The sequence below is a fragment of the Neofelis nebulosa genome, chromosome 7, assembly GCF_028018385.1.
Source record: "Neofelis nebulosa isolate mNeoNeb1 chromosome 7, mNeoNeb1.pri, whole genome shotgun sequence".
Taxonomy (NCBI): Eukaryota; Metazoa; Chordata; class Mammalia; order Carnivora; family Felidae; genus Neofelis; species Neofelis nebulosa.
The window spans coordinates 147,412,934-147,439,189 of record NC_080788.1 but is presented as its reverse complement, the minus strand read 5'-3'; the positions used below and the strand labels follow the sequence as shown (position 1 = coordinate 147,439,189).

The window sequence follows — 26,256 nt, the reverse complement described above, 5'->3', positions numbered from 1 at the left end:
CACCAAAGAAGTGGGGTTCCCGCCCCGAACGTCTCCGCGGGCCACGTCCCCGCCCCAGGCCACTGGGCCGCAGAGCTGCCCGTGAGGGCCCCGGCCAGGTGCGCCCCGGCCTCCGGTCCCGGGGCACCGCCAGCCCCTCCCAGCTCTGTGTTTGGCACTGAATGGCACCCCCCAGCCCAGCCGCGGCCGGCACCCGGGGCTTCCGACAGAACAGCAGCCCCCGGCGCCAGAGGCAGGGGAGGGGCCTCCCGGGCCCAGGGAGCCGCTGTGATGGCACAGACGACTCTTTCCTCAAAAGCTAAAGACGAAAAGGACAGCGTGGAGAGGAGGCAGGGGACACACCTGTGACGCGGGCCGCGGCGGTGGCCGCAACGGGAGCCGGGCCAGGCCGGCCAGGGCAGCCGCGGGCCGGCCCGTCCAGCTGGGGTGCTGCTGGGAGCTAGGGAGGGGCCTGGGGAACCGAGGCCCCTGCCCAGGGGTTATGGCACGTGCGGGGGGCTCCGCGTGAACCGTCCGCAGCCGGGAAGGGCCACAGTGGCGGATAAAGAGGGCTGGCGGCGCCGGCCCCGGGGCACAGGGGGACCGCCGCGGCCCCCACCGCCTAGATCAGGAACCTCTCCGCGTCAGGGAGGAAGTCGGGGAGGAAGGCGGGGTCCGGGAGGCCGGGGGACCCACAGTTCGCCCGCGGCGGGCAGCTCCTCAGAGGCAGGGCCAAGGGGGGCGACGCTGGGCTCTGGGCGGCCGGCCGGCCTTTCCCAAGCTGGGCCGAGCCCGCAGCGCCCCGGTTTCCGGTCAGCAGGTCCAGATTCCCGCTGGGGTCCACGATGGCGTTGATGACTGCGGGGGCGGGAGCGTTAGGCCAGCCCGAGGGACCCACCCCGGGGCCTCCCAGCCGGCTAACGGTGGGCAATGCATCTGGTCTCCCACCAAGGACCCTGCGTGGGGGTGGGGGGCAGCAGCACCAGTGTGGGTCCCCCCCCCACCGCCCACCCGCGTCTGGCCACACCCACCTTCCAGCTGCTTCTGTACGCGCCTCAGTTCTTTCAGGATGGAGCTGATTTCCTGGAAGCGAGCGAGCAGGGGGAGATGGGACAGGACCGCCAACGGGTCACTTCTCCCCCAGGTCTGTGGCCAGAGCCCCCCACTCCCTGGAGCCAGGTGGCTGGGGGACGGGGCCGGCGCCCACCTTGTTGGACGTCTTCAGGATGGGCACCTCGTTCTCCGAGTTGATCCTGGCTTCCAGCTCCTCCCAGGCACGGCCTGTGTTCTGAAAGAGGATCCTGCCGCCCAAGGGTGGGAGCGGGACGGGCAGAGGACAGTGAGGACCGAAGCCTAGACCCACAGGCTCCCAGGCCACCCCACCCACCACGCCCCTCCCGTGCCCGAGGGGAAACTGAGGCCCGGAGGAGGGCCTGGGCCTGGCTGGTGCCAGAGGCCCCGTCCCCGCCTCACGTAGGGAGGGCTGGGAGTCGCCCTGGGGGCTCTGGGTGCCACAAGCTCGGGGCCTGGCGGCCGGGTGTGTGTGTGTGTGGCCCCGGCAGGCCCTGGCTGACACGTGCGTGTGTGTCCAAGGGGCCTGTGGAGCCCGCTGGACCTACTCACTTCATCTTCTCGGCGAGGTGCTCCGTGTTCTCTCGGATGGCGTGGGACAGCTGGGACACGGGGTTGAGCATCAGGTTGTCAAAGATCACCTGCGAGGACCAAGTGTCAGTGCGGCGCCCGGGAGCCCTGGGCACACCCCACCCCTGACCAGAGGGACCCCTGTGTGCAGCCAGGCCAGCTGTCTGCAGGGGGGGGGGGGGGGGGCGCCTGCCTCCTCACGGTTCCAAGGCCGCATCTTGTTGGCGAGGGGGTCCTCACAGCGGTCGTTCATATTCTGGTCCAAGTCCCGAGAGCTCAGGGGGCCAGGTGGCACCTTCTGGAAGTTGAGGCTGGCCTCAGGGATTCGTTGCACCAGCTGCAGACAGGGCAGGGCTGCGTCAGCGCACCTCGGGGGCCGCCCGCCAGCAGGTGCGGGCACTCACGCCCCCCTGCTACGACAGCGGAGACAGCCGACCCCATGCCCCGGGCGCTCAGGACTCCTGGACGCCCCTGCCCCCAAGGCAGCTGTTCGGGGAGCCGAGCGGAGGACGCACAGCCTTGGTGCCTGCCCGCCCTCTGCCAAGGTGTGCCAGAAGCTGCCGCAGGGCGGGAGGAGGCCAGCCACGGCCTGACCGGACCTCACGGCTCGGGGAGCGGGGGCGGGGCTGGGCTCACCTCCTCACGGGCGGAGATGGTTGAGGCAGGGGTGCTGGGCGCGTTGCTGAGGGAGGGGCTACGGGCGGGCCCCGGTGAGCCCAACGAGTCGCCGTCCCCGGCCACGTCATGGATCTCCCGGGCCAGGATGGCCACGTCCTTCACTAGCGTCTGGCTCAGCCTGTGGGAGCAGGGAAGAAGGCAGGTGCCGTGGGGTCCTCCGGGCTGGGGCCGGTGTTGGCGGGTCGGGGAGCAGGAGGCTGACAGAACCCGGTGCCCGTCCCCAGGCAGACCTCCCCCTCTCAGGTGCAGGCAGGAGCCCCTCCCAAGGGACAAGTGCCGGTGAGGGGCAGGCGGCCCGCAGCCTGGCCCAGACTGTGCCCCGGCGGCCATCGGCAACGTCAGAGCTGGCTGACGTCAGAGCCGTCCGGAGGCTCAAGGCCCCAGTGCCCCCTGAGGGGTGGCCGGAGCTGGGCCGGGCAGGGCCAGGTGGGAAGGGCTCCAGAGCGAGCCACACACACCCTCTCCTCCTCCGGCCACCAGGGCCGGGCATCAGGGCTGCCACAGAACGTGTGGCCACACGAGCCCTCCTCCGCAGGCAGGGACACCAAGGTGGGGGAGGGGTCACAGACCACGATCAGAATCAGGCAAAGGCTGACAGAGGCAGGCAGAGACCGGGCACCTGCCCGCAGGGGAGGCGGGGAGGCTGAGGGAGGCTAAGCCCCCAGCATCAGCCTGGCCTCACCCGCGCCCTGCACAGGCGATGACGTGCGTCCCCTCGAGCCCCTGAGGACTGGGGACAGCTTCTGCCCCTACTGCCTGCGAGGTCCCCAGGCCCAGCCTGCAGCCTCTGTTCCCTGTCCCCGAAGCTCATCGGGTTCCACAGCCAGCAGATCCTGTGCCACCGGAGCCCCCGGCCCAGGCTTGAGGCACTGGAGCCCCTTGTCACTGTCCGCCACCATCCCCCCTCACCGCAGGGGCACAAGGCCCACCTCGCCCAGCTTCCTCCCGTCAACGCCTGCGGTCGCCCCAGGGACGGGGACAGAGCTTCCAAGGCCACCGAGGACCAGGTCTCTGCCCTCGGCGGTCTCAGCACCACCCAGGGCACCTCCCAGCCGGCCCCCAGGGCCCATCCACTCCCAGCGGTACCGCAGCCCCTGCCTGGCGGGGCCACCGGAGCCCAGCCCCCAGAAATGCTAGTCACAGCTGGAGGAAACCATCCTGGCCGGCCCCTCCCTCCCTGGCAAGGCTGACCTAGGTCCCCTTAAGATGAGGCTCCCCCAACTGGGCCCCACCCTCCCTACGTCCAGAAAACACAGAAGAAGCCCCTCAAATTCACAACAGCACCAAACCAGCCTGTGCCCCTGCCTCAGTGCCCGACTCCCCCCCCCCCCACCCCACGTGCCCCTGCCTCAGTGCCTGCGGCCCCCCCCCCACCCCGCATGCCCCTGCCTCAGGGCCCGACCCCCCCCCCACGCTGTGTGTCCCTGCCTCAGTGCCCGACTCCCCCCCGCCCCGCATGCCCAACTCAGTGCCCGACTCCCCCCCTGCCCCGTGTACCCCTGCTTCAGTGCCCAACCCTCAACCCTGCCCCACGTGCCCCTGCCTCAGTGCCCGACTCCCCCCCCCGCCCCACGTGCCCCTGCCTCAGTGCCCGACTCCCCCCCCCCCGCCCCACGTGCCCCTGCCTCAGGGCCCGACCCCCCCCCCACGCTGTGTGTCCCTGCCTCAGTGCCCGACTCCCCCCCTGCCCCGTGTACCCCTGCTTCAGTGCCCAACCCTCCACCCTGCCCCACGTGCCCCTGCCTCAGTGCCCGACTCCCCCCCCCCCCCGCCCCATGTGCCCCTGCCTCGGTGCCTGCGGCCACCCCCCGCCCCACGTGCCCCTGCCTCGGTGCCTGCGGCCACCCCCCACCCCACGTGCCCCTGCCTCGGTGCCTGCGGCCACCTCCCACTCCACGTGCCCCTGCCTCAGTGCCCGACTCCCTCCCCCCGCCCCACGTGCCCCTGCCTCAGTGCCTGCGGCCACCTCCCACCCCGCATGCCCCTACCTCAGGGCCCGACACCCCCCCCGCGTTGCGTGTCCCTGCCTCAGTCCCAGACTCCCCCCGCCCTGCATGCCCGACTCAGTGCCCGCGGCCCCCTGCCCCAGACCCGTCTCCTCTCTCTGGCCCCCAGCATATCAGATGCTCAAGCTTGCTCACTCTGGAAGCAGAGGCCTCCAAAGCCCCCAGGGGCCCTCCACCCCCCTGTCCTCTCTCCTCTGCACCCTGCTCACCTCCCTCCTCCGGGTGAAGTATCTCCTTCCAGAACCCTCACTCACCACCCCAGCGCACAGGCACCGCCCCCTCCCCCAGTGTCTTGGGAGCTCGGTTCCTGGTCCCCTTCTCTCCATGCCTGGCAGGTCCTCTCTGCTCCACCTCGAGTCTCCACGGCCTCCGTCACCAGCCCTGTGTCTCCACGCCCACACGGGCTGTTCTCCGGGGAACCACCTGCCTCTGGTCACCTCTTTCTAGGAGCCTCACGGGCTCAAGCTTAGCATCCTCAGCACCGAACACTCACCATTAGCCCAGGCCCAGGCTCCTGCCCTGCCGTGAGCCCTGCAGTGCTCAGCCAACGGCCGCTCCCCAGCACCCCCCACCCCACGTCTGCACTGTCCTTCCCAGCACCCGGCCAGAGGTGACCCAGCAAATGACCACACAAGAGAGTTCATCTTTAACAACCACAGCAGAGTCCTTCCTCAGCCCGGAGGTCCCACACCCGCCCACCCGTGAACCATCCGTCCGACAAGCGTCCACGGAGCCCGTCTGGGAAGAGAACCCGAAGCCCAGGCCTGCCCTGCCCTGCCCTGCCCTGCCAGGGCGGGGGCGCCCTCTGGATGGACGGCTCACCTGGCAATCTCCGCAATCTCTGCCGTCTGCACAATAAAACCGTAGGGGTCGGGATCCTCCTCCTCGTCGTCCGTGTCCCGGAGGCCAGGGACCCGGGGTCGGGTCCGGCCAGAGTTGCCGGCCCGTGGGGTCTGCGTGGCTGCCGAGGTGCGGGCGCGTGCGTGTTTGGGGGAGCCGTACTCCTCCTCGGACGTGGACGTGCAGTCTGAGCCCTGCTGCCGCCGGCGTGTGCCTGGGCGCGTGCATTCGTTCCAGGAGCAAGAACAGAACAGAGCAGCACTCAGCACCCTGCGGCAGCCCGGGCCCCTCTGGGCGAGGGCCCGGCACCGCGGGACAGGCCACCGCCGGCCGAGAAGCCGACAGCGGGGCGGGCAGCCCGGCACCTCCATGGCTGGAGCTGATCGGCCCCGGGCAGCCGCGCGTCCCGTGGGGAGGTCAGCGCCCTTAGCGGCAGGAAATGGGACCCACAGAGACCCCAAATCAGGGCGAAACTCTCCACTTGGATCAGCCCCAGCCCCTCCCTGGTCTCAGACCTGACTCCCCACAGCGGCGGCAAACACACTCGGAGGGAAAACACGAGGACGGGCAGTGGGTCCCCGACCCTGGACCACACTGCCCCTGCTTCGTCCTCCAGTGGAGCCCAGACCTCGGCACCCCTTGCCCCCAGCGGGGGGTGGAGGCCCCCATGGCCGCCCGGGAGCAGAAAGCAGGGGCACCCTGCTTCTGCAGCTGCGGGAGGCACAGGAGCTTCGAGGAGCTGGGCCAGAGAGCCCACCCTTCAGTTCGCTCGGGGGACGGGCTCCCCAGCGGGCAAGACATCGGGCCACCCCCGGGCAGGAGACCGGCGCCAGCTGCCACGGCCCCGTCTGTCCTCGCCGTGCGTGTGCACAGACCGCGGGCGGCCCGGGGCCTCTGCCCAGGGGTGCGTGGGAGACGGACACGGCCCTCTCCCGCCGCGGGCTTTGTGGGCGTCCAGGGAAGACACCCTCCCCGGGCCCCGGGGCACGGCTCGGGCCTCTGCCTGTACCTCGTGAGACGGATGCCAGCCCAGAGCGCCAGGGAAGAGCGTGCAGCCCGGCCCGCTGTCCGCAGCCACGTGGGTCCCCCCCCCCCCCCCCCCCCGGGGTCGGCGAGAGCCCCGCCCCCCTGCGGCCTGGGCCTCCCGCGGCACTTGCACGTGCCTGTGGAGACACGCCTGCTTGCGGGAGCGGGGGCTCCCCACGGGCTGGAACCGGGACCCCGCAGCCCCGCGCCAGGCCAGCACAGGAACCCACCGCCCAGGCTGGCTGCCCCCGGCACTCACTGGGCGAGGAGTATCGGGCGCTGCCCGGGCGGGCCCTGCTGAAGGGCTGGCGGGGCACCGTGGTGGAACTGGCGGCCTTCCTGGCAGCGGCCCGCGCCTCGGCCATGACGGGCTTGCGGCCAGCGCAGTACAGCTCGACGCTGCGGCCGGAGAAGCCGGCCCGGGCAGGGGCCGCCTCCGAGTCGCCGGGCCCCGTGAAGGACCCGGCCCGCTTCCGCGGCATGGCCAGGATGTCCAGGCGTGACAACTTCTTGGCCTGCTCGGCAGCCGGCCGGCCCACCGGCTCCAGGTTGGCTGGGGTTCCCCGTTCCCCGTCTGCAGCCTCTGTGTCCGAGGCATCCCCCAGCCGGGCCCGCCTCAGCCGGGAGGCCCGCGTGGGCCGGGGGGTGGACAGGCTGTTGGAGCGGGTCAGCACCTGCTGTGCCTTCTGGGAGCCCGTGGGGCCTCGGCCTGGCTCCTCCCGGGTGGCTGGAGACGGCGGTGGGGCCGCAGGCTTCCGGCGAGGCCCTGGCCGCCCTGCCCCGCTGGCCGCGGGGGGCTCGTGGTCACAGGTGACCGTGTCCGTGCCAGGCGGGTGGGCCGGGCCCGAGCCTCGTTCTTCATCAGGCCAGTCCGAGGGCACCCGGGGCCCAGGGCCACGCCGCGCAGCCACGCGCCTCGCGTCGGTAGGGCCCGGCGGGCGACGCTTCTCTGACAGCCGGTCCCGGGCGCTGTTCAAGGAGACGGTCCCCGGGTCCTGTGTTGCCGGCGGGGACGGCGGCTTGTCCTTCTGCAGCCCCGTGGGCTGGGTGCCGGTCGGGCTGGGCCCGTTCTTACCGCTGAGCAAGCTCACAGTGCTAGCCGTGTCCACGTCAGAGTCCCCGGACAGGGAGTCGTCCGGCGGCCCGGGGGCACTGCCCATCTGGCCCTCGGTCTCATCCGTGGGCTTGGAGAGCAGTCGGGCCTCCAGGGCTGCCAGGGCCGTCTCCGTCTCCTTCAGAATCAGGTGGGTGTCCTGAGGGTGGAGGTCCGTGCGTGAGGCCCGGGCCGCAGCCAGGTCCTGCAGGAGGGGGTGGCTGGAAATGTGTGGAAGCTGGCCAGGCGCCGGGGGGCCAGTGGCCGGCTCCTTGCTGAAGCTCTCCTGCCGCACCAAGGCCGGGGCAGAGCCCTCGGGCTCCGGGGACCGCCCTGTCCGCAGCTGGATGACCATCCTCCCGCTGGTGCTCACGTAGACGCCGTCCCTCACCGGGGGGCTGGCCTGGGCCACCCGTCCTGGGCCCTCCGCCTCCCCTGGAGCCACAGACGGTTTCCTAGGGAAGGCCGCCTCCCCGTTCTGGTCCCCAATGAAGAAAGAGGTGGGGGCTGGCTCCCCGGGGGCCCTTGGCGAGCGCCGGCCCTTCGTCCACGCCGGTCCCTCCTGGGGGCTCCTGCGTCTCTCCTCACGCGGGGCCCCGCCCAGCTCGGAGCCCCGCCCACCATCTGACCCACTGGCATCGCTGAGGCTGTCAGGCTCCAAGTCCTCCTGGCCCAAGAGGCAGCTGGCCTGCTCACTGCCCGGCTCCGGAGGCCCGGGGCCGCTCCTCCTGGTGGCCTCAAGGCCCCCAGGGCTGTCTGCCCTGTCGCCGGGCAGCTGTGGGAGTAGCCGTCGCTGGCGCACGGGCAGAGCCCCCTCGAGCTCCCCGGCTCTGCGCCCAGGGCCCTCTTCTGCAAAGACAGGGGCGACCTGGTTGGAGTGGCCACAGGCCTGTAGGCCCTCAGGCAGGCCGGAAGCCCGGCCTTCCTCCAGACAGCCGGCGCGCACGCGCACCCGAGTGTCCAGCACGAGGGCCTGAGGCCACCCCTCCCCCCCCCCTCCCCCTCAGTCCCCCACCCCTCTGCCGGGCCGGAACCACTTACCTGCCAGGCCTGGGTCTGAGTAGCTATCAGCCAGGCTGGCCCAGCGGGACACCCACTTCTGACCCCCGGGGGAGCCCGGCACCGTGAGGCCCTGCGGAGCGAAGGGCAAGCTGTGTCTGCGGCAAGGAGGGGCGGGGGCAGCGGGGCAGCTCCCCCCACACCTGGCCCAAACGCGCCATCCCTGCACCTGCGGCACACTCCTCCGTCAGAGGCAGCCAGGCGACCCCTCGCGCTCCCCTGGGCTTGCGGGAGCCCCACGCAACTGCCAACGTAACTACCTGGTCCGAGCCCAGTTTGGCGGCCCGGAGGTCAGCAGCTGTGACTCAGGCCAGCCCTGCCCGTGGGCACAGGCGTACCCAGGGGCCCCACCTGACTCAGAGCCCCAGGGCCTGCCCTTGAGCCCTCCACACAGGGGCCCCCACCCAGCCGCCAGGCGGGCACGCCACTCACGGAAGGTTCCACGCGGCCTCGCAGAGGGGCTGGAACGCCGCGCAGGCCAGGCCACAACCCTCGAGTGCGTACAGGACCCGAGGGCGGGGCCCCGGCCTGGCTGCCGTCCTCCCTCGCCCGGCCCCTCCCCGGAGCAGTGTGTGTCCCACATACCTGGAGCCCCCCTTGGGGGTCTATGCCCACTGGCCGGGAGGCAAACTCCTGCAGGAGGGCCATGCGCTGGGCCACCCCGTCACCGGCCGCGTCTCTGTCCCCTCGGATGACCGGACGAAAGGTGGCCGAGGACACCCTGGAGAGCTCGGGAGACTCAAGTACCCCAAAGACCTGCCGGGAGGGATGGCCAGGCCCGGGTCAGCGCCAACCCACCGACCGCGCCCCCCTCCCGGCCGGGCCCCCACGCCCCTGCCACGCAGACCTGGTCGATCATCTGGCGGGCCTCCTCCACCTCCGGATCCTGCACGTCCGTCTCGATGGTGTAAGTCCCCGCGTCGCTCAGGCTGTCGTCCTCGTCCTGCTTCCGAGCCTTGGTCAGCTGGGGGTCAGCGGGGGGTGGCGGCGGGGTCTCAGGGGCCACGGGGCTGGCCCCACGGGGGGTCTCAGGGGCAGGCGACTCCGGGGATGCCTTGTCAGGGCCGGGCCGGGCGGCAGGGGAGCCGTCCCACGCGCACTGAGCCATGAAGTCCTGGGCCAGACGGGAACGGCGCCCCACACTGCCAAAGGGCCGCGGGGAGGCCCGGGGGGCGGGCGAGGACCCCCCCAGCCGCTCCTCTGTCCTCTCCCGCTTGAGCGAGCTGGCCCGCTGTGGCCCCGAGCTGCCGCCCGTCCCCCGCGCCGGGGCCGGGGCCAGGGCGCCGGGGCGGTCCCTGTCGGCCGGCCCGGGGCCTCGGCGCTTGTCGGCCTTGGGGTCCCCGGCAGGGGTGTGCGTGAAAGACTGGGAGCGCTTCTTGCGGGGCGCGTCCTGGTCGAAGAACTCGATGACAAAGGCCTGCTGGTTGTGCAGCAGCTCCTGGGGGTCCCGCTTCAGCTGCCTCTGCAGCCGCACCTGCGCCCCGCCGCCCTCCGCGGGGACCCCGGCCGCCGCCGCCTTGGCCGTGGGGTCCTCCGAGTCGCTCTGTGTGCCGTCCTCGTGCTTGTGGCCTGGGAGTGGGGGATCCCCAGCTGTCACAGGTGCTTGGGGACACAGCGCCCCACACCCCGCCCCACACGGCCGAGACGGGCAGCCGAAACGCGCTGGATGGCCCCGAGTGCGAGGCGAGTCCAGAACAATCGCCTGCACACGGGACATCAACCGACCTGACCGGGGCGCCCCCAGGGAGGCGAGGGGGCCGTGGGGCAGTCCCGGGGCCCGTGGTGGGCCAGCCGGTCGGCACTCACCCTTGAGGGTGCGGGTGTGCACGGGCAGGTCACTCTTGGTGCTGTGGCGGTCGTCACCGGGGCCGGCCCGGCACAGCAGGCTGGGGTCATTGTGCACCAGCCAGTCGGCCACCTTGGTCTCCGCAGAGACGGCCTCCGCAGGCGTGGCCTCCCTGCCGGGCGGCCTCCTCTGGCGCAGGGAGAACTTGGTGACGTGGTCCTTGATCTTAACCTTGCCGGGGCTGCCGTCGTCAAATTCGATAGTGAAGGAGGCGTGGCTCTGTACCACGGGGGCTGCACCGGCCACGCCGGGCTCCACGTCCTTGGTGGGGGCCTCCTGCACCGGCGCCTCGGGGGGCCGTGGTGGCGGGGCCTCCTTCGTGGGGATCTCGAAGTAACTGGGCTCCCGCCTGAACGCGTAGCTGGGAGGCTCCGCTGCAGCCCGGAAGCCCGCCATTGTCCCGGCCAGCTCCCTGTCCTGCTGCGAGGGCTCCTTGGGCCGCTCTACGTCGGTGGGGGGAGAAAACACGTCCTTGGGGCTGCAGGGTAGCACCCTCACCCCACCCGTGTCTGCCAAGACTGCCGTCTCCCCCAGCGCAGGCACCCCCGGGGGTTCTGGGGACCCACCTGGGTCGGGCTCCTCCGGGCGCCGGTCCTCACACGGACTGTCGCCCTCGTCCTCGCCCCACCAGGAGGGCTGTCCGTACAGAGGGGTCCGGTAGGCTGCTGCCTCTGCAGAGGGAGGACAGTCCCACCCCGAGTCACTGTGGCACCGACACAGACGAGGAGGGAGACCCGGAGCCGGGGGAGACACTGGCCTCTGGAGGGGTCCCAGCATCAGCTCCCGTCTCAGACCTGCGGCTGCCCAGGACCCTGCCTTAACTGCTTCAACGTGACCGCTCTGAGCCCTGTTCTGCATCCGCAGTGGGGGACAGTCGCAGGGAGTCCAGGACACTGGCTTCCCCCAGCCCCGCCCGGGCCTCCCTGAGGGGCAGGCACCCCCTCCAGCCCAGCTCCGGGCTCCCCAGGGCCTGCCTGTCAGAAGGTCAGGAGGACAGGAGTCCATACCCAGGGATAGTCTCTCCGAGGCTCTGGAAGTGACTCAGGCCACAGAGGGGGCCCTGAAGGCTGGGCCCACTACAGACTGACCGGACCACACGGGGCACGGGGGGTGCAGTGTACCCAGGTGGGCGCGGGTGGGGGACACACAGGTGCCTGAGCTCACACAGAGCAGATCTGTGCCATGGCTGCTGCTGGTGGAGTGGGCCCAGGAGGCTGGGAGACGGGGCAAGGGTCCGGGCTGGTAGGAGAGAGTCATCTGGATGGGGCAGACCCGTGGGGGGGGCCGGCCTGTGCGCCTTGGGGCTGCCCTACCTGCTCCCGGCCTCCGGTCCGCCCTCTCCGGCCTGGGGCTCGAGGACTCGCAGTAGGGGGTGTGCTGGGGCAGTGCCTCGCCCTTCCTGGGTGCCGGGCTCTTGACGCTCACCTGCAGCTGGCTAGTGTACTTCTCGTGCTGCGGGCAGTGAGGCGGGGATGAGGGGGGAAGGGGGGGAGGGTGGGGTCCAGCTCTGGAGACGCCCAGGGCAGCCTGCCTTCCTCTCAGTCCAGAGGGGGCAGGAACTGGCCCCACGCACGAGCTCTCCTTACCGACCCCCATGGAGTTGACAGCCTGAGGTGGAAACCGGGGGTCCTTGCCCAAGCCTGGGGGGTCCTCGAGACCAGGAAGCTTCCGGGAAGGGGGTGGGGGAGGGGGAGGCAGGGGCGGGCGGCAATCATCAGAGGTGACACCCCGCCCAGGACCCACCAGAGAGAGGGGAGGGATGGGCCCCAGGGCACGGGAGGTGGGGAGCAGCGGTCTACCCCAAGAGACCGTGCACGTGAATGTTGGTTTGCACGCGTGCGTCTGTGTGAGTGCGTGTGTGCGTGCCGGGCTCCCCTGGTCGAGCCCTGCGGTTGTGGAAGTCGGCCTCACGCTGGCCGGTGACTCCAGGCAGGCTGCCCACACGCCCGGTGCTGCCCACAGCTCACTCCAAAGATGGGGCTAGGGCTAGTCTCCCCCCCACGGAGCTCCTGGGTAAAGCTATGGGCAGGGTCCCCCAAGTCAGGGCTCCAAGACTCCCACACAAACGAGCAAGGGGAGAGGACGTGGCCGTCCTGCCAGGGCCCCCCCACCCGGGGCCCTCAAGCCCTGACCGAGAGTACCCCAGGACCCCCTACAGGGCTGTCCCCAAACACTGACCGCTCCTGCCTGTTCCTGGCCACCACCTGCGGTAGACTGCTTGGGGTCCTCCTTGGTACCCAGGATGCCTCTCGGCGCCCCCCCCCCCCAAGCTGGTACAGGCACACAGCAGCCCCTTCTCCGTGCCCAGCACCCGAGGCTCCATCAGCCTCGGGGGAGTGACCGTCTTCCCCACCCGCTAGACTGGCCAGTCTGGCAGGACAGGCCCCACCAGGCTGGGCTGACTCATGGCACCAGCACCAGGCCACGAGAGCCAAGAGGCTGAGGGTGCTGGCCCGGGAGGGCTGTGGGGCGCAGGGGCCTTGCGGGGGGAGCCCCTGGGCTGCGCGCCGGCACTGACCCTGAGCGCCTCCTCGGGGACCCGGTGCTGCACACGCTCCAGCACGTACATGTTGGAATGTGGCAGCGAGTTAAGGCAAACCCAGAGCAGAGGAGCCAGGATAAGGGCGCAGGGCAGCGGGGGAGCAGACGGCCCAGAGGAGAGGCGTGTGCTGCCCCCCAACAGCCGCTTGTGCACCAGGCCCGTGCCCACGCTGCACCAACGACCTGCGTGCCAGGCTGCCCAACTCAGAGACGCAGGACACAGCCCGTTCCAGAACCCAGCACACCCCTCTCCCTGCCCACCACTAGGGCCATGAACATGCCCTCTACACGCCCCCCACAAAGGGCAGGGCGGGCAGGTGATGCGCCCAGGAGCCAGGCCACACAGTTAGCTCCTGGCTCCCATCCCAGACCACCCCTCGGCCCTGGCCTCCCTATGTTCTAGAGATGGGGAGGGGAGGGCTCAGCCAGGGGCTGTGTCCATACCCCCTGGGGGGTATGCCCACACAAGTGCAGGCTGCGGTGGGCAGAGGAGAAGACAGGGTGAGCTCCAGCTGCGTGCGGGTCCCCAGAGCAACCAGGCTGCTCAGGGCGGAGGCCCAGCCCTCACTCACACATGCTCTGAGCACAGAACGCCACGCCTGGGCAGCCCCCAGCTCGCCCCTGGGTCCCAGGTCGGCACACTGGTTCCTGGAGCCCCGTGTCAGCTCAGACCAGGAGGTGGGAAGCAGTTCCCTGAGACCGGGGCCTCCGTCTGGGGAAGAGCGGGTACAGGTCAGGCCGGAGCCCAGGCTAATGGCCGTGGGCCATGAGCACAGGGCAGCTGTGCCCGCTGGGGCCCCTACCACCGCCAGGACAACCTGGGCCAGGACAACCTAGGGCGACCTGGGCCAGAAGGAGGGGGCACGGCCCGGAAAGGATATCATAGCCGAACCGGATGACATCGTGGAGCTTCAGCGTGACGTACTTCTGGTCCGGGATGCGCACATCATTCACGAACGTCTGCAGAGAAAGCAGGTGGCAGGGCCCGGCCAGCAGCAAGCAGGACAACAACTCAGGAGTCCACTCCTTCCGCACTGCTCTGGGCCAGGCAGTGTGCTGCCCCCCAACAGCCGCTCGTGCACCAGGCCCGTGCCCACGCTGCACCAACGACCCGCGTGCCTGTGACACGTGTGCACCCAGCCTCAACCCTGAAGGGACCCCAGGACAGGGAGCCGCTGAAGGACCGGCGTCACCTGGACTCCCAGGACCCTCAGGTAGCCCCGCAGTGTCCTTGGCAGCAGCCACGCGGCGAGGCTGGTCTGGTGGTGCAAAGCCACCCGCTCCCCGGAACCCTCTTCCCCCACCCAGGGACTTCTAATCGTCTGGTCGCCGGATACCGCGCTGTGGCCAGATGGGTGGGAGAGCCCCGCACCCCCTGAGGGCCCCTGGGTGACAGAGGGACAACAGACGTGGGGGCCAGAGTCTGGTAGGAGCAACACGAGGCCTGGAGGACGCGGTACAGGGCGGAGGCGGGCAGAGCAGGCCCGAGAGGGCTCCATGTGCACACTTTGTATGCGGAGGAGGAGTCCTCGGCCCCGAGCAGAGAGCGGAGGACGCAGGGCTGGCAGGGGGGCAGCCGGGAGGCTCTGCAGACACCCCCTGCCCGCCCGTGTCCTTGGCTGCGCTTGGTGTCACGCGGGCAGGCAAGAGCTGACCCCAACTACACGGACATCCCAGGCCTTTGAGGATGGGGGAGCACCGACCAGGCCAGCGGCCCCAGGGACCCTCTCAGCACCGCATGGTCCGGGGGTCGGCGTCTCAGTGTGGCCCACATGGGCGGAGGGAGTGCTCTCCCCCCTTGCAGCCCCATCCGGCAGGGCCAAGAGAGGAGGGGTTCGGGGGCCCGAGAGCCCTGGACGGAAGTGCTGGGTGGGAGGCGGTCCGGGGTGCCCAGCACTCGCCAGCCGGAGGCTACTGTGGGACCCCTGACTCAGGGTGGAGGGCAGGCTGCACGAGCCGGAGGGACAGGGTGAGAGGCCCCTGGGGCAGGCAGAAACAACACACCCAGGCGGACACTGGACCCACACGGACACTGGACCCACACGGACACTGGACCCACACGGACACTGGACCCTGGACAGAGCCTTCACCGGACCCCTCCCTGCTGCGCCCTGCTCACGAGAGGCCACGTGGCCCCCGGGACAGGGTGTCCCAGCGGACACCTGAGCAGACCCACTTCCAGCCTGCAGGTGGTCCAAGGCCTCCACTGCCCACACTAGGGCTCCTTTCTCCAGAACAGCCCTGCCCAGGGGAGGAGGCCAAGGGGCCACGGCACCTGCGGGTGGCTTCCTCCCCACAGGAGCAGGAGTTTCAGGAGGAGGCCAGGTGGGAACAGAGCAGAGGGATGTGGTCACGGAGGGGAAGTGACCACAAGGGGTGGCAGGGGGGGTGGGCTGAGGGTGGTGGGATGAGGCCAGGGGAGAGGGGCGGGGCCAACACAGGGGGAGGTCACGAAGAGCCAAGGCTGAGGGATAGGCCATGATGGGGGGCGGGGTGGGTAAGAGGGGTGCTGCCACCAGGAGGAGGGGTCGTGAGAGGGGGTGATCATCACAAAGGGAGGGTGGGGCCAGCAGAGGTAGGGGTCCTGAAGAGGGTGGGGCCAGCAGTCAGAGGGGGTGGAGCCAACACAGGAGGAGGGGTCATGAAGAGGTGGGGGGGGCAGCACTGACAGAGGGGTCCTGAAGGGGGAAGGGCCAGCACAGAAGAAAGGGTCATGAAGAAGGGCAGAGCCGGCACAGAGGGAGGGGTCATGAAGGGGGAGGGGAGGGGGCAGCTCAGAGGGAGGGGTCATGAAGGGGGAGGGGAGGGGCAGCTCAGAGGGAGGGGTCGTGAAGGGGGAGGGGAGGGGGCAGCTCAGAGGGAGGGGTCGTGAAGGGGGAGGGGCGGGGCAGCTCAGAGGCCCCTAGCACTCACCCCGTTCAGGCTGCCCAAGTCCTTCACCCAGTGTTCGTCCCTGTCCTGGTCGTAGTTGATGACGGCATGCTGCTTGTCCACGCTGCGGGACTGGGGACACACAGACTGCCCTCAGGCCACCTTCCCGGTTAGGTGTGGGCCGCGGAGGCAGAGGAACCCCCAGTGGGAGCCCCATCCTCTCCAACCCCCCCCCCCCACCACCAGACCAACACCAGCCACCTGGGCCTGGGAGCCCCCGAGGCCCCACCCACGCCCCCATCTTGCGTGCGTGTGTCCCAGAAAGCCCACCCGGCCTGACTCCACTAGCTGTGCCAGCCACGGGAGCGGGCCACAGGGAATTGCCGAGGTGCCAAGGCCGGGTCCTCCCGCCCCCTGCTGCCCCCCCACCCCCTGGGGCCCTCCCCCCATCCCCGAGGCTGCCCCTGCGTCAGTCGGGGGGAGGGCTGGGAACCCCCTGGTCATCTGGCACATGCTGCTGTTCACCCCCAAGGGCAGTTGGGGGCAGGCAGAGCCCACAGAGAGGATGGACGGGCGGGGGGGCTCAGGGAGAGGCCTACCCCCACTCCCAGTCAGCCCCACAGGGGCCCGCGCAGCCTCTGCCAATGACGGTCACACACAGACACGGTGCGTCTATGTGCCCTCACACACGGGGCTCACACCCAGCCATACAGGTGCACACGTACATCAGTGCTCCCACACGGAGCGCTTCTAACCTTTCCCTGGTCGCCACCCCCTCAGGACCCCTCCGAGGATGGTCACCCAACCCCTCCCCCAGCCACGAGGCCGCCGGTCCTGGCACAAGGCACACGGCCACTGCCCACCCCACCCCGACCCTGCTGGAGGCCCTGGGCGGCCAGGCGGCCCCTGCATCCCTCTCTCGCCACCTGAGGAGACCCAGGCCTGGGACCAGCCCCCGGAGAGGCCAGCAGAACCGGCCAACCTACGAGGTGTCCAGACCCACCTGGATGGCAATATATGGCCCCATGCACCTGCCGGGCAGTGCCTCCACAAGACACCCGGACCTATCTGCAAGGGCACGGGATGGCCCCTGGCCCAGGACCCGAGTGCCCGTGTGACTATGCCACTCGAGGGTCGTCAGCTCTCACAGGTGAGTGCCCAGACCTTCCCTCCCCGAGACAGCCGGACCCACAGAGCCCACTTCCTCTCCGACACTCTCCACCTGCTCAGCCCCTCTGGCACCACCAGGCTAGGGCCCAGCACCTCCCACAGACTAGAAGCCCCTAGGGCAGGGCCTCCTGCCTCACCCAGAGACCCAAGGGCACAGCAAGGTGCGGGTGGGGGTGGACACGGGTTCTGGCCCCTCTCTGCCCTGCCCAGGTCACTCTGCTCGGCAGATGGACCGAATGCTCTGGAGAACAGACCATAGTGGGTGGGCGGGGCCCCAGCAGCAGCCTCCAGCCCTGCCTGCCCATCAGAGGCCCCATGCGGCCAGACCCACAAGGCTGCTGCTGCAGTGGGGGGCCTGGGGGGAGAGGCATTAGGAAGGGAAGGGGCGCAGGCCACAGGCCTCCGGGCCTCTGGAAGGAAGCAGGGCTGCAGGGGCGATCCAGAGGGCAGAGCAGCCTGTGGGGCCGTCCCAGCACTGCCGAGGGGGCCACGGAGGCAGGGGTCAGCCCTGCTGCGAGCATGTGCCCTGGTCAGCCCCCAGGACCGAGACTGCTGAGGCTCCCGGTGCCAACACATCTGCCTCCCGGAGCAGCGGGCCTCTGACCGGGTGAGTCTAACCTTGAAACCCACGCCTCACCCCCCAGGCCTCACCTCTGCCCCCATCCTGGATCCCTCATCCAAAGTGGGCACCCACGCCAGCCAGGTCCTGGCCGCAGCCTCCTCCCTGGATGCTGGGCACCACCTCCTCCATCAGACTCTCCTGCTGGTCCCCGACGCAGGCCCGCCCAGCACTCACCCACCCCCACAGCCGGCCCTAGTGACCCTCCACGGCAGCCCCCCACTGGCCCTGGCCCGGGCCGCCCCCACCTGGCACGGGGCTTGCTGGGGGACACTGGCGCTCCCTCACCTGGGCCTCAGGCCCCTGGCTGCAGGTGGGGTTGACAAGGACAGCAGCTCTCTGGGGGACCTGAGTGCTCAGCCCACCTCACCTCGGGCCGGGTAACCGTCCCTTGCGAGTCTGCTGTCACAGTGCCGAGAGCCCAGCCTGATGGCGGAGAGGGCTAGTGCTGCTGTGGGTCTGGGGGCTTGCCTCCACCCGCACCCTCTCCCAAGCTCAGCCCAGGGCTCCAGGACAGGCCAGCCGCCCGCCTCAGCCCTGCCCGACACTTTGGGTGCCAAAGGAAACCCCCGCCTGTGGAAAGTGAGCCTGGAGCCGGGCCTCGCCCTCTTTGCAGCCGGGTAGCAGATTTTGGCGGGGGGCAGCTGCAGGCCCGGGGAAGAGCCCTGGGAAGGGGCATGCCACGGGGCTCTTGCCAGCTCCCTCCCAGGAGCTGGTGCCACACGGGGCTGGCCCGAGGCAGCAGCAAGGGCATGCTGTCCCTCAGGGTTGGAGACCCCCTTTGCCAAGGAATAACCCCGCTGGAGGGGCTTCTGGGCTGAAGCCTGAACAACTCTCTTCCCTCCCCAAGCCTCACACCCCCACTCCTAGACACGTCCCTGGCTACCTTCTGGGCGGCTCAAGCCCAAACCTGACTCCTCCCTCCCTGCCCACGGCCCCACAGCCTCCCCCAGGAATGCCACCAGCTGAGGGTCCACCTGTTCCCGCCCTACCTGTTCCCACCATACCCTCTTGCCCCCAGGCACCCACTGGCCTTCCTCCCCAACCCGTCCCCTCCACAGCCACCTTCCTCCTATCCTCTCAGCCCCCATCGGTCCTGCCGTCTTTCTTCTGCAGAAACTTCCCGGGGCTCCCGACCAGCCGGAGAGGAAAGGCTGGTCTTGTCCCGTGAGCCGAAGGCCCCAGAGGCCTCTCTGAACCTTCCTCTCCCTGCCCTGCCCCAGCCAGACCTCTGGCTCCTTGCTTGCCACAGTGCCCTCATCTGCACCCACGGCCAGGGCTGCCCCATCCAGTCCCCAGGCCCGCCCTCCACTCCCAGCCAGGGCTCTGGCACCAGGACCAATGGGGAGCAGGCGGAGAGGGACCTCCGGAAGGCTCCCTCCCAGCCCTGACACCCCAAGCCCGAAGCAGACCCCAATTCCACCACGCTCAGGTGCTCAGAGGCTGGGCGTCCACCATGGGAGGGGGTGGCAGCCCCTTGACCCCCCCAGCCGCCCCGTGGAAAGCAGCCTCGGCACGCACTAGCAAAACGGCCCTGAGAAGCTCCAAACGTTTCGAGCTTTGGGAAAAGGTCTAGCGACACTTACTTTAAAAGAAATAAAGACGTGCTTCCAGACTCTGTGTCTGACTCCCGCACGGGAGGGAGCCCCGCCCGGCCAGGCTGACCCTGGCAGCGGCCAAACCCCAGGGCTCCGGACACGCCCTCCTGCCAGCCCACAAGCGCCCACAGCGGACGGCCTCAGCCTGTCCGCCCGCCCGGGGCTGTGGTTTCCGAGGAAGGATCTGAGCGGACAAATCCCAACAGGCTCTGACCGGACAAACTGGGCGGAAGCGGAGACGACACCTATCCACGGGCACGCGCGTGCCTGTTACGTCCACGGGTGCACCCGCACAGGCCCCCACGAGTGTGCCCGGCCCCCCTGGGGGCAGGAGCCTCGGCAGCCTGACCTGGGCCCGCGTCCACACTCACGTCTGTGTTACTTAACACACCCTGGAGGGGCACCAGCTCTGGGCCAGGCTTGCATGGCATGGACACGGTGGCGAGCCGCCCGCGGGGCTGCTGGAGGACACGGGGTGGCACGTGGCCAGGTGGCCGTCTCTGCCTCCGGAACGCTCTCTCCCCACGTCCTCTGCCCCCGGGGGCCAAGCCACAGCCCCTCCTGCCTGGTCTGTGGCACAAGCCTCCCGGACAGCCCCATGCTCCCCGGCCTCCTCCCTCTGCCCCGTGCAGCGGCCCCAGTGGCCTGGCACCCCTGCCAGCCCTCCACGCCTCTCCTCCTCCTGGGTGTTCAGCTCCACGGTCCCCATCCTGTCCCCAGGGCCACCTCTTTTGGGCCTCTCCCCTGGGGACTCACCTGGTCCCGCTTACATGTGTGTGGCCGGCCCCACCCCTGGAGCGCTGACCCGGGCGGGGGGTGGGGGGGGTGGGGGGGGGAGGGAGGGGCGGGCAGGGTCTCTGCGTGGCCGTCCCAGCGCCAGGACAGGACGGTGCTCCATCACAACTGTTGAGCCACAAATGTGGGAACGAAGACGAGGACAGTGTAGAGGGAAAGCCCGGGCCCCCCGGGAGCACGAGGCAGGGAGCGGGTGAGGAGGGGCTGGCTGGTGAGGATGAGCAGGTGAGGGCACCCGAGGAGAGGTCCCGGACAGCCAGGGCAGGTGTAGGGTGAGGCTGGGCCCGGCGTGCCTGTCCCTGAACCTGGGTGAAGTGGCAGTGGCACCTGCGGTGGCCCAAAGCACAGGTGAGAGAGGGAAGGTCAGGGCTGGTCCCTGGACCACCGACGGGGACCCTGGCTGGGACCCCGGTGGAGGGGAGGATGGTGTGTTTGCTCAGTAGCACACAGCTTGGGCTGCCTCTGTGATGTCCAAGCAGGCTATGAACACAGGGGGCTCAAGGCTGGGGGCGGGACACATCGGGACACCACGTGAATCATCTGAGCATGGGTGTGGACAGGACCCCAGGGAGGTACAAGCTGTGGCCATCCCCGCATGCTCAGGGTCCAGGCAGAGAGGGAGGCTGCAGGGGTGGACGGCATCCCCGCACCCCCTCTATGCCTGCGTGAGCTCCTGGAGCCTCAGTTTCCCCATGTGCCGGAGGACAGCCGGGGGAGAAGCACGGGAACAGCCAGGCCGGGGGCTGGCCCCCACGAATGGCTGAGAAGCCCTCACTGCTCCTGGCCCGCTGAGGGCTCCACCACGGACTCACCAGAACTAGGCACTGGACCCCAAACCCTGCGATTAGCCTGACCCCCTCCCCCTGACCCAGAAGCCTCTCCACCAACACCTGGGGAGAGAAGCAAGCAGAGTGAGGGTCCGATGCAGGGGGGACAGAGCCAGGCAGTGGGCAGAAAGGACGCCCACAGAGGCCCCCTGTCAGGCACCGCCTCCTCCAAGAGGCCCTCCTGGCCACCCTAGGGAGACCGGCAGAACCACCCACACACTGCACAGGCGCACAGCACCTCGCCAGGGGTCAGGGACACACGCGGCGACCCCGAAGCCAGCACACGTTCGGATCTGCCTCCCACGACAGAGAGCAGGGGTTACATCCCACGATACCACCCAGGGGGAGCAGCAGCCACGTGCAGACCCACGCGGGTCATCCCGGAGGCCCGGACGCACCCACAGCTGCTGCCTGCCTCGTGGGGACCCAGTGCCGCGAGTGCTCTTTATACTTGTAGTCAGTTTTTAAAGGTCAAGACCCCTTCGTGACCTGTGGGAACCATACGAGATTGATGCTTCAATGCCCCTAAGGAACGTCCTCCTGATCCAGCCGCGTCAGCTGGATTACCACCGCCAGGCTGCCGCATCCGGATCCCGGCAAAGCGGAGTGGCTGCCGTGGGGACGTGCGGCCCGGAAGGCCCCCAACAGACACCCAGGGCTTTACAGAAGACACGTGCCCACCCTGTACAGAGTCACCGACTCGGTCCCTCCGGCATCCACGGGCGTGAAGAGAAATATGGAGACGGACTGTTCCGGATTAAAGACGCTTAAGAGGCCCAGCAACCAGACACGATGTGGGAACTTCGCTGGTCTGCGGTCAGGCAAGTCAGAGGACCTTGGGGAGAAGCCCGGGTGTCCAGACCGGGATGGGCTCTGCCCTCGGGAGAGGGAGACACACATGTGCTGCCCATGTGAATGTGCACGTGGCTGGGAGCCCCGGCCCCACGCGTCCTGGGGAACGGGTAGCAGCAGCCAGGTTTGCACAAGGAACCAGGGCCGTGCGGGCAGTGCACCACACCCAGGACACCTCTCCTTCCGAGAGTCCCACAGCGGGTGGCATGGGGCTTGAGGGGCTGGGGGGCAGGGGCCCATGGGCCACAAGGGGCCGGGGCCGCGGGGAGCCTGACTCCGTCGCACCCACGAGGGCAGGGAAAAGGACCCCCGAACTAGGGTGAACCCTACGGGGTCATCCACCTCCCTTCCCTCCTCGTTCCCAAATAGCCAGATGCGTGAGCCCCACAGAAGCCAAACTCGGACTCTGAAACCCAGGGCCCGAGAAATTCCTCACTGTCAAGTGCCCGGTACCCTGACTCCACCGGCCTCTTCTATCCCAGAAAGGCCCCTTCCCCACCCCAGGGTGCCTCAACGGGCTGCCCTGGACAGCTCTCATGCTCAGAGCTGGCCCCGCGGCTCCCCTCTCGGCTCATGGCCCAGGTGGGGCCCCCGGACAAGAACATGGACATATCCACTCTGCGGCACCTTCCAAAGGTGGGGTCCCTGACACCTTGAGAGCCTGATAGAAGCCTAAGCAACTTCCGGTCAGAAAGCTCCAATGCGCAGGCGCAGGAACTGGCCCTGTGCACACACCCAGGCCCTGCTGCTCCCAGCGATGTGTGTGGTGCCCTCCGGCCCCGCCCCCCGGCCCCGCCCCTCGGCCCCGCCCCTCAGGCACCCCGACTCACCTGCAGCATAAGCTCACACTCATCACGCCCCACGAAGATGAGCTCTCGCGGGAGCCGGTGGCGGGTGCCACCGCTGCTCACCAGGAACCAGGAGGTGACGCTCATCTTGGCGAAGGCAAGGCCCGTCTGGCCCTGAGGGGAAGGAGTCATTAGGGCAGGCGTCCCTCCCTGCACCCCCGCTCCAGGGCACACGCTCTGAACCAGGGGATCAGCTTCCCCAGCTGAGGGCAGAAGGGCCCGGGGGGAGACAGCTGAAGACAGGAGTCCTGAGCCGTCAATACACCTATCACCTTGAGGAGACCGAACACTTTGGGGGCAGAGGCCTCCACGCAGGCCAGCGCCAGGTGGCCAAGGAATCAGGTGACCCCCTCCAGTGCCCAGGAGGGGGGTGCTTTGGTGCCCAAGGTCCTGGGGGCATCGGTGGAGGATGGGTATGAGGGGCTGGTATGGTCAAGATGAGCAGGGAAGCGAAGGCAGGTGGAGGGGCACAGTGGGGACAACCTGAGTGGCAACAAGGGCCAGTGTCACCCGGAGACCAGGCCCTGGGGCAGCCGGAGGCCCCCATGCAGCCAGCATGCACACGCTGTCACACGGAGCCCGCTCGCGCGGAGCCCCAGAGCCGAGCTGCGCCATCACGGCAGCATAGGCCCTTGGGCCCCAAACACACACACGCTCATGGGACACACGTGTGCACATGGGCCACACCACACCTGGAGCATCGCCTACGAGCGCTCTGGCCCCTTTTCTCTGCACAGACACTGCTGAAGCGCGCACACACACACACACACACACACACACACTGGGGCAAGTCGCATCATGAGGGCCACCGTGTGCCGAGCGCTGTCCTGGACTGTGAGCAGCTGTGCCCTGCATCGGGGGCTCTCTCCAGCTGGGCAGGCCGCAGCAAGGCTGAAAGGCTCTGAGGAAGTGTGAGTGTCCCAGAGGAAGAATAGGCGGGGGGGGGGGGGGGGGGGGTGGGGGGGGTGAGGGTGTCTGGGAAGGCGGCCTGGAAAGCTGACATGTAACACCAGGAGGTGGATGTGCACGTCCCAGGCAGAGGGACAACCAGTGCAGAGACATGGGGTCGTAAGGCCTGCGGCTGGAGCCAAAAGCTGGTTCCAGGACACGCTTCACCTCTGGGGGGCTCAGCGCAAAACCCAAGTGTCGTAGTCTTGTCCAGAAGTCATGAAGGATTTCCAGTTAGAGCAGAGCGCGGGCCCTGTTGGCGCCTGTGTGGCCAGCCCTGGAGGTCCCAAGGCCGCGATGTGACTCACAGGACACAGCACGGACGAGAGGTTAGGCAGACTAGGGTGAGGCGACCGGGAAGAGAGGGGAAGGTGCCGCCACCCTGGTGGAAGCAGAGGGGGTCCCCAGGCCCTGTCCCTTTGCTACCCGCACCCAGGGGCCCAGGTCTCAGCTCCCTTCTGGGCAGACAGTGAGGAAGGCCAGTACCAGCACATGCCAGTCCGGGAAGGCGCGAGTGGCCATGTGTCCCAACGCATACCCTCATGACACCTGAGGCAAGCAGGTGGGAAGCCGTGGGAAAATCCAGCCCAGAAGGCAGCTCCAGTCCGCCAGAACCCCCTCCCCGGGGCCTCGGGCGCTCCCTGAGAGTCCAGCCAGAGGGGCAGGAGACCGAGGCCAAGGGGGTGGGGACCTGTGGAGGCCTCCCTCCTTAGGGCAGCTGGGGGAGGGGACAAGGCTTTCTCTGGGAAAGCCCCCGCCCCATCATCGCCCTTCCCAGCCCCCCGCATCCCACACTCTTGCATCACCTGCTAAGGTCTCCAAAAGGCAGCGACCCCACCCAGAGGAGGCCACAGCCTCGACTTAACAGCAAAGGGAGGCCAGGCCCCCAGAGCCTGGTTTTGCGGCTGTTCCAGAGCCCACCCAACCCTGCCACCACCAGCCCATCCTGAAAGGGCTCAGGCCAGGGGAGCCGTGGAGGTTCCCAAACAGCCTGCGGCTGGTTCGGGGCTGGGCTGGCCACCGTTGCTAGGAGGGAGAATAACAAACACCCCAAACTTGTCCCCCCGGCCGCCCCAGCCAGAAAAGCCACCCGCCAGGAGGTGAGGAGGAAGGTGGAGCCGCCCGGGGGCAGGGGCTGGGAGCGGCCGGGGCTGGGAACGGGAAAGGATGGGGGCGGGGGCAGGGGCCGGGAGCCGGCCGGGACTGCGAATGGGAAAGGATGGGGGCAGGGGCCGGGAGCGGCAGGGGCTGGGGCGGGCGGGCGGCTGGAAGGAGCAGACGGAACGGAGGCCGGGGACAGGCCGGGAGAGGAGGCAGGGACCGCGGAGAGACGGCGGCGACACGGGAAACGAGGAGGAGGGAGGGACCGCGGGAGGAGAGACCAGGCCGGGCGGCGGCCGGGCCCGGAGGGGGAGGGACAGGCGCCTTCTGAATCAGCGCTCTCCGGGGCGGCCATGGCCGAGCCGGTGCCTGGGCGGGGACCCCGGCGCCCAGGCCTGCGCGCCCCTCTCCAGGCCGCGTAGACGCGCGCCGGGCGCCGCTCCCGGCCTGGCGCAGCCCTGGGCCGCCTCCGCGGCGGCGGGGACCGGCCCGGCCAGGTGTGCCCGCGGCCGCCGTCCCCACGCCTTTGTCCCGCCCGGAGGGGACCTGCCCCCCGGCCCCCCGCCCCCTTCCATCCCCGCGCGGCGCCGCAGGCGCAGGTGCGGGCGCAGGGAGGCCCCGGGCTTACCTGCGGCTCGGCCCCGGCGCGGCCCCGGCCCTCCCGCCCGCACCTGCCGGCCGAGCGCTGGGCGGGGCCGCCGCCTAGGACATGCCCGGCGCGGCCCGCACGCTCGCGGCAGCCCCGGCCGAGCCCACGGGCGGAGCGGCGGCCCCGCGGCCTGGCGCGCGGGTCCCTGACGTCTGCGGGCGCGCGCCCCGCCCCGCGCCCGGGCCCCGCCCCCTCCCGCCCCGCGCCCGGGCCCCGCCCCGCCCCCGCCCCGCCCCCGGAAATCCAGGTTAGGGCGGGCCCCGGTGCCAGGTGAACGCCGCCCTCGCCCCTCGCGCGCTCCCCTCCGCGTCTCCGCGCCCCCCGCAGACCCCTCCCGTCTCCGTCTGCGTCCCGGGCCCCCGCGCCCGCCCACCCCCCACCCCCTCCCACCCTGCCCGCAGACGCCCTCCCCTCCCAGTGTCCGCCCCGCCCCGGCCTCGGCTGGGGGACCTGCCCCCGCGTGCCCGGCGGACCCTGGGGCCGGGAGCAGCCCGCAGTCCTGGCCCTGGGCCCGCGGCTTAACGCTTCACCGCGCTCCGGGAGCCCTCCCGGCCCCTAACCTTTAGCCCCGCCCGCCCAAATGCGGGTGGAGCCTGGGGGGAGGGGGAGGGAGTCCCCGAGGCCCGCCCGGGCCCTCCCGCCCGCGCCCCCGGCGCCCAGGCGCGGGGCGTTCCGGGCTGGGCTGGGGGCGGGGGTCGTGGGCGTCGGCTGGGGGCCGAGGGACGGGTGCGTCCGGGCGCTCGCGAGGTGCTCACCGCTCCCGGGGTCGGGGCCCACGGGCCGCTGGCTCGGTGCTGGGCGTTACCGCAGAGGCGTCGTGGCCCGGGAGCTGGGAGACGGGGGAGGGCGGGGGCAGCGTGGGAGACGCCTCGCGGGGGGCCGGCCCTGCCGGCAGCCTGCCTTGCAGGTGCGGGGAGGGCCTTGAACGAAGGTGAGCCGCCGAAGGCCGGGGCGACGCGGTGGGGGCGCTGCGCTGGGCGGCCTGGGCTGTGGGACGGCCGCAGCCGCTGGGCGTTCACTGTCGCGACGGCGCCCACCCGCCCTGCACCTGTGCCGTCTGCCGCCCTCTTGGTCACCAGGCCCTGACCTGGGCGTGGGAGCGAGAGGAGGGGCACACAGGGTGGAAACCCACCGCAGTGGGCGGGGCTAGGAGGGGGCGGGCGGCCCGCGGCACAGGACCCCTGCGGGGGGAGCACCGGGGGGGAGAGGTCCGGGGTGAGGGGGAGCAGGCCAGGGGAGGGACCCGCATCTGGGTGGGCAAGGAGTTTG

General features: G+C 70.2%; 2 protein-coding genes across 4 annotated transcripts; one reads left to right on the top strand and one right to left on the bottom strand.

The window, feature by feature from the left end:
• Positions 1-401: 401 nt before the first annotated feature.
• Positions 402-25,838, bottom strand: CEP170B (centrosomal protein 170B). Of its 3 annotated transcripts, none has more exons than XM_058740471.1 (19): positions 25,743-25,838; positions 22,272-22,403; positions 15,623-15,712; positions 13,591-13,669; positions 12,687-12,745; positions 11,482-11,620; positions 10,735-10,839; positions 10,129-10,611; positions 9,170-9,891; positions 8,908-9,078; positions 8,305-8,395; positions 6,430-8,112; positions 5,127-5,358; positions 2,257-2,416; positions 1,814-1,957; positions 1,603-1,691; positions 1,187-1,280; positions 1,011-1,062; positions 402-837 (listed from the first exon to the last, which is right to left on the bottom strand). In XM_058740471.1, exons 2-19 carry the CDS (start codon positions 22,374-22,376, stop codon positions 602-604), a joined length of 4,734 nt encoding a protein of 1,577 aa, XP_058596454.1. In that variant the 5' UTR covers positions 22,377-22,403; positions 25,743-25,838; the 3' UTR covers positions 402-601. The 3 variants fall into 3 exon arrangements, with proteins under 3 accessions (XP_058596454.1, XP_058596457.1, XP_058596455.1); XM_058740474.1 differs by lacking the exon at positions 25,743-25,838 and adding an exon at positions 24,967-25,152; XM_058740472.1 differs by lacking the exon at positions 25,743-25,838 and having other exon boundaries at positions 22,272-22,426.
• On the top strand, positions 15,644-17,114 carry LOC131517832 (uncharacterized). The gene is made up of 2 exons (XM_058740475.1): positions 15,644-15,754; positions 16,361-17,114. The coding sequence occupies exons 1-2, from the start codon at positions 15,681-15,683 to the stop codon at positions 17,007-17,009; spliced, it is 723 nt and encodes a 240-aa protein (XP_058596458.1). The 5' UTR covers positions 15,644-15,680; the 3' UTR covers positions 17,010-17,114.
• Positions 25,839-26,256: the final 418 nt, after the last annotated feature.

Coding starts and splice junctions, on each gene's coding strand:
- LOC131517832 (XM_058740475.1), top strand. CDS start 15,681: ATGACGGCATGCTGCTTGTCCACGCTGCGGGACTGGGGACACACAGAC. Junction 15,755..16,360: donor CAGGCCACCTTCCCGGTTAG/GTGTGGGCCGCG, acceptor CCACCCCCTCAG/GACCCCTCCGAGGATGGTCA.
- CEP170B (XM_058740472.1), bottom strand. CDS start 22,421: ATGACTCCTTCCCCTCAGGGCCAGACGGGCCTTGCCTTCGCCAAGATG. Junction 8,113..8,304: donor CTCAGACCCAGGCCTGGCAG/GTAAGTGGTTCC, acceptor CTGTCTTTGCAG/AAGAGGGCCCTGGGCGCAGA. Junction 2,417..5,126: donor GAGATTGCGGAGATTGCCAG/GTGAGCCGTCCA, acceptor CTGCTCCCACAG/GCTGAGCCAGACGCTAGTGA.